This window comes from Acyrthosiphon pisum, chromosome A1 (assembly GCF_005508785.2).
Source record: "Acyrthosiphon pisum isolate AL4f chromosome A1, pea_aphid_22Mar2018_4r6ur, whole genome shotgun sequence".
Taxonomy (NCBI): Eukaryota; Metazoa; Arthropoda; class Insecta; order Hemiptera; family Aphididae; genus Acyrthosiphon; species Acyrthosiphon pisum.
In genome coordinates this window covers 86,201,354-86,207,676 of record NC_042494.1, presented here as the reverse complement: position 1 = coordinate 86,207,676, position 6,323 = coordinate 86,201,354, and the positions used below count along the sequence as shown (strand labels likewise).

General features: G+C 26.7%; 1 protein-coding gene across 2 annotated transcripts; it reads right to left on the bottom strand.

Annotated features, from left to right (window-relative positions):
• LOC100161632 (probable elongator complex protein 3) lies at positions 1 to 4,845 on the bottom strand. 2 transcript variants are annotated; one of them, XM_016804963.2, is made up of 11 exons: positions 4,688 to 4,845; positions 4,080 to 4,327; positions 3,785 to 3,988; positions 2,701 to 2,855; positions 2,342 to 2,630; positions 2,044 to 2,261; positions 1,833 to 1,965; positions 1,506 to 1,630; positions 1,249 to 1,430; positions 263 to 368; positions 1 to 149 (listed from the first exon to the last, which is right to left on the bottom strand). In XM_016804963.2, the coding sequence occupies exons 1-10, from the start codon at positions 4,701 to 4,703 to the stop codon at positions 295 to 297; spliced, it is 1,644 nt and encodes a 547-aa protein (XP_016660452.1). In that variant the 5' UTR covers positions 4,704 to 4,845; the 3' UTR covers positions 1 to 149; positions 263 to 294. The 2 variants fall into 2 exon arrangements, with proteins under 2 accessions (XP_016660452.1, XP_001947006.2); XM_001946971.5 differs by lacking the exon at positions 1 to 149 and having other exon boundaries at positions 196 to 368.
• Between the last annotated feature and the right edge of the window lie 1,478 nt (positions 4,846 to 6,323).

Below are 6,323 nucleotides of genomic sequence, written 5' to 3'. Positions count from 1 at the left end.
TAAATTTATTATATTCAATAATTTAATTCATCACCAACATATCAACAATAAACAGTACCGCCCCCAAGTTCCACCTGGGAGTGCCCACCCTGTTCTTCACATAAATACAAATTTGTAGCTTAGAGTTTATTGTATACAAAATAATGGATCTGTAATAAAATAATATTGAATGCAATTAAATAATAAAACTAATGATTTGTCAAATAACTTTGTTTTTATTCGATACAAAATATAATTACATAATATTTCATTTTTTTTTTACCTTGTTTAGAACATTTGTTGTTAAAATAACAATTATAATTGTTTTGACATATAAGGTCCATCCAAGTGGTATCCAAGTTTTTTATAATAGTTTCTAGTACCAACACCTAAAACAAAAAGGATTTATAATAATAAGTGGGTATTTGTTAACAATGTCTATAGATAAGTAGAAGCTTAACAAAGACAATTGTGTATTATTTTGGAGGAAGTAATTGAGAAAATGATGGGACAAGGCATGGGATGAAGATGGGGGATGATGCAGTATTGCAGCGAATAGGTTCAAATTGGTGGTACAAAGAATGGAGGTTTTGAGGATGGCGATCAAGAAAAAAGCACAATGTGTGGATGGATGAAGTGGAGAGAAGCGTTAGGTATTTTGTACGACAAGAGGATGCCGTTGAAATATAAGATAGTTGTGAGGCCAGTCATGCATGGTTTAGAATGGTGGGCAGTGGACTCCACTGTCATAAATTACAGCTTTTAATATTTTAATAATATGGCATTTTCTGATAAACTGATACATAATATTAAGAGGACGCAAGTATTATCTCTGTCTTACAAACACGTAACATACAAATTTTAAGCTCAGAAATTTAAGTTTTATATACCGTTAGCTTAAAAATTAGCGTGAATTGACCTATTATGAAACTTGATAGTAAGAACATTAACTGTGTTTTGTAGGAAGTTTTACAATAATTCAGTTTTTAAGTGAGTTATGAGCATTTTTAATTTACATTTATTATACAAGCTATAACTCACTTAAAAACTGAATTATGGTAAAAAAACTTCCGACAAAACATTTCCATACAAATTTGGTATGTTACGCATTTGTAAGACGGAGACAAGACATGCGGAGTGACGTCCTCTTAAGCGCATAGCGTATTAGACAAATAATAACTTGTCTCTGATGTAACTTTGACCGCTAACATTGATTATAACTACCAGTATCAATGTTTCTATACATTATCATTTTAAATATAAACAAACCTGAAATAACAGCTATTTTGGTAGACTTGTGTTCATCTAAAGATATTCTTTCAGCTTCTTCCATTAATAGCATACCAAATCCTTGATGCTGAAATTTGGTTGGATCTCTAGATCGAACAGGAACTACACTACCATACACATGTAATTCTCGTATGATTGAAACTCTTCCTTTTAACTCAGGTCTATAAATAATGTATGTACAATAAAATAATTTATAAAGTTCCCAAAAATGAAATAAAATATATATTCGTTTATACCTAAACGAATCTGTACACTTGCGCAATCTTAATAAACCTATTAAAATGTCTTGTTCAGGGTCTTCGTACGATAAAAATGTTTCCCACCCATTATTTGCAACGTAATCTCTGCGTATCAATTCAATCTAAAATAATATGATTAATAATAAAAATAAAATTACAAATAATATACCAACCATATACTATTAAGTATTAACTATGTATTATAAAGAATAATTAAGAACAGTAAAAAAATAATTAATCATTTAGTAAACAATTTCATTTAATCCTATTTAGTTTGCTAAGTACTATCATAATTTTTATGTAATAAATTATATTATAATATACTTCAAATGGCCGAATTTTATTATGTATTTCTTGAATTCCAACTTCCCTAGTTCGAACATCACGACATTGTAAGTTAAGATCTTTCATTCTTGCTAAGGCCAGTTCTCGTAAATTCCCATGTTCAACTCCAGATCTTTGAAAATAAAATAAAAAATTAGATATGCGACAAATAAAAAAAAAATAATTTTAGTTAGATTTTATGTATACATACGTAACTAATGGCATTGGAATATCTCTTTGAACTCTATACACACGCGTCCACGGAGGAATAAGACTTAAAATGTGAGCAATTAAATCTACTAATTCAGATGGTGAATAACTCCGGTATCGTCCACTACGCCACAGCTCATATAAACCAGTGCCTCTCATTACAAGAGTAGGGTAAATTTTTAAACCATCAACTCGAAATGCTGGATTTTCAAAAAATTCCTGAACATTAATAAATATAGATAAAATAAAACAATTAGGTAAATAATATATTTTAACTTATTTATATTTTTAATTTATACCTTAAACTGTTGAAGGTCTCTTTCTAGATCTACATTAGGTAAATCAGGCATCATATGTGATACAATTTTAAAACCACAATCTTTAGCAAGATTAAATGTTTCACACACTGCTTTAACTGTATGACCTCTGTTAGTGTCTCGTGCAACATCTTCAAACACAGACTGAACACCAATCTCTAATCGTGTACAACCATAGTTTAACATGTCAGTCAAATGTCTATTCAAACAATAATCTGGTCGAGTTTCAATTGTAATGCCAATACATTTTACATTACTTCTTTCAGAGTATCTAAGTAAAAACAACAAATTAACATAAAACATTTGTCCAAAATAAAAATATATTATAGTTTAATACATACTTGACAGCTTCTCGAACATTAGAGCTGGTATGACCTGATAAAGCATCATGCAAGTTCCTTATGAAATAATCCCGGTAGTCTTCGGGTAAACTCATGAATGTACCTCCCATTACTATAAACTCAACCTTATCAACATTATGGCCTAATTGTTTAAGCTATAAACATACAATAAATAATTTTTAAGCATTAAAATTTAGTATTAATCTTAAAAAAGTACAATTAATTGTAAAAAACCCTGTTTATAATTATTTCATAGTTAAATTTAAAAATCTATAAGACACATGATAGATACTCATTATAATATACATGTTTATTTGTAAAAAATAAAAATCTTTTTTAAATTAAAAAAAAAATACAAACATACATTTTTGAGTACTTGTTTGTTATTGACCTATCATACCCCTATCACAGCAACGTATACAATTTATCACCCTGCCACCAGGTTCACCATTTGTTATACTATATTATATATAATATAATTGATATATATATATAAAAATATTTATTAATAATAATAATAATAAAATGTATAAATTTAATAGTAGTATAGTTAATAATTGTAATAATTTCTCATAATTACACATAAAATAATAAGACAGTTTTATAAATATCCCCAATGTCAGACATTGTATTTGTTTTAATGATATAATTTTGTAGTAAAAATTGAATGCAAATATTACATTTTGAGAAAAATAACTCATTAAAATACTGCTGTAGAATTGTTTTCTAATAATGTCAATGCAAAAATATTTAATATTGAATAAATAAGTAGTTTTTATATTATATAACCAAAGTTTAGATGAACTGGAAAATACATTTTTTGGATTTACCTTTTTTCATTTCATTAATTCTATCCAAACGCTTATGTCATTAATAAAAAATGTATTTGCTCAATAAAAAAATTAATTAAATTCTAGTCTTAAATGTAAAAAATTGTAATAAATTTAGTGTTTTAATTATTTCAATTTATAAACAATATTTTTTTTTTAAAAACAACAATTACTTAGAATAATGATTTGCATACATCACAAAATGTATATTGCACACTACGATTAAATTAATACAATTTCATAACATATAGTACCTGTTCAACCCTATGGCGAGTTTGAACATATGGATTATAATGTGCTCGAATAGCTCTCATTGAAGTAGGTTCGTAACCAGTATATGACTGCGTAGAATATTCAAAATCGGAATCTGGACCACCGGGACAGTATACACATATATTTCCAGTCATATTTATGTGAGGACAACGATGTGGCTTACACATAACTGCAACAATTGCAACCTACATGATTGTAAATTAACAAAATATATGAGTATAAATAGAAAGTATTTATTTAAATTTAGGTAACTAATAATTGTATTTTCACACTCACTCCACTAGCTGTTCTAACAGGTTTTGCTTTCAACTTTGGATACAATAATTTTTTGGCATCATTGGGAACAGCTGAAATAATATCAACGAGTCGGGGAGATGATTTCAGTCCATATTTTGATGATATTTGAGATTTTAACTTATTTAAGTTTACATCTCTGTTTTCCTTTTGCGCAATCAACAATTTCTGAATAATTTCAGCAACTGTGGAAACCATTCGTTCTTCATGGCTTAATTTGGATATGTTTTCTACAAAAATTTTAAAAATTAAATAAAATTGAACATTCATAAAAATACATAAATATATTTTTAATTTACAATTAACTTTGCATTATTTAGCATTTAAACACTTTAATTTACCCAACTTAACTAACTTAAACAAATTATTATATATTTTAAATTAATATAAAGGTAATCTAGAAGATAACCGTAATTAATATGAAGGCAATTGATGAATTGAATAAAAATGTTAAATACAATTAGTCAAAAAACCATTAAAATACCAACTATTTTAAAGCATATTATTGATAGTATGAAACTATGAAACTAAGCATAATATTATATGCTCAAGTAGCTAATTGTATTGAAGTATTTAAGTTTTTTACTTACCGTCTACTTCAGACATGTTGAAATTGTAGTAAATCGTAAACTCATAACCAAATACCTACTCTATATTATAATTAACAGTATTGATTTAATTAATGTCGTAACCACTATAATATAACTCGTGAAATGTCTGTGAAGTTAGCTCCCGGACGTTTAGCGCTTATCTATTCTGATAAGGTAGGTAACCGTATTCCTGCACACTCTATTGCCTATTCTTGTCTTACAAGGAGTTTTAATAAAAGTATTTATTTTTCAGATATAATTCAAGATGGATGAATCATTGGCGCAAATAGGGGGGGGGGGCTTGGGGGGACTTAGTCCCCCAAATTTCTGCCAAGTCCCCCCAGTTTAAAAGTCAGTAATTAGTACTGAGCATATATAATTTTTAGAAAATATTATAAGAGGGGCTTTAGTCCCCCCAAAATAATTTGTCTATTTGCGCCTATGGGATGAATAATAATGATTATTATTATTGAGATTATAATATTATTAAATATTAATAAGTTATATTAATGCAATTAAAACACCTATCACCTAATAATATCACCTTATAATATTCCATTGAATTATTTAATAGCTATGTAAACAAAATTTGTTGTATTTAAATATGTTGTACTGATTTATTACTTTATTATTATTGTATTATTACTGTGTTATTATTGTATTCTAATATTAATTTATGAACTAATTATATTATTTTAAATTATTGTAATTGGATCGTTTGATCCGTTGAAATAAATAAATAAATAAATAAATAAATAATGTTCATTATGGCATCTGCAATAGAGTGCAATAATAATGAAATGATTAAAATCATCACAAATCCTTATATAATTATAAAAAACAAGTGATTAGATCGTCTACAGGTGCAATAAAAATAGTCGATTCAAATCAGCTATAAGGACAAAGTTTATATTGTTCGGCAATAACCCATCAACGATCTATAATATTCTACAAAACTAATTTAACATTTTAGTAAAACAGGGTCAACAATGGGGAATGAGCTTAAACATAGGTATCTAAATGTCACCCAGTAATATTTAATCATGCTAAACTTGATTCTGTTTATTTATGTGTTAAAGACCTAGCATTATGATCATAAATTATCAAACTTTTATAAATAGGCAATAGGTAGCTTTTAAAAAATTACCTTTAGTATTCTTGTAATCACTTAATAACAAACCTTTTTTAATTCAATTTTTTTTTCAAATTATGGCTATGCTATTGTAATAATGTATAATAAATATATTGTATAATATGTAAATAATTTTATATGTAAATAATAATTGTATATGTACCTAAATTAATTTGAATAAAATTGTGTTATAATGTATAATAAATAAATTGTATAATATGTAAATTATTGTATATGTACCTGAATTAATTTGAATAAAATTGTGTGTTATGTCATATTATATTATTTGGTTTTTATTTGATAAATATTATTAATAGATATGTCAACACGTTATTGTGTAAAATTAAATTAATGCGGTTTGTGGAAATTCTATGTATTTTGTTCAGGTATACTGACAGTTTTTTTTAACCAGTGTAAAATCTCACGAGGAAGTTTGTATTAAATTATCAAGCTTTTTGACTAAGGAAAATAAAATTTTACTAACAGGATATCTACACCGAAAAA

Bases quoted from the DNA above. Each gene is read 5' to 3' on its own strand.
- LOC100161632 (XM_016804963.2), bottom strand. The intron at 2,631-2,700 runs GTATGTATTAAA...GTTTTTACTTAG, and splicing joins AATGTTCGAGAAGCTGTCAA to ATACTCTGAAAGAAGTAATG. The intron at 1,431-1,505 runs GTATAAACGAAT...CATTATTTATAG, and splicing joins AAGTGTACAGATTCGTTTAG to ACCTGAGTTAAAAGGAAGAG.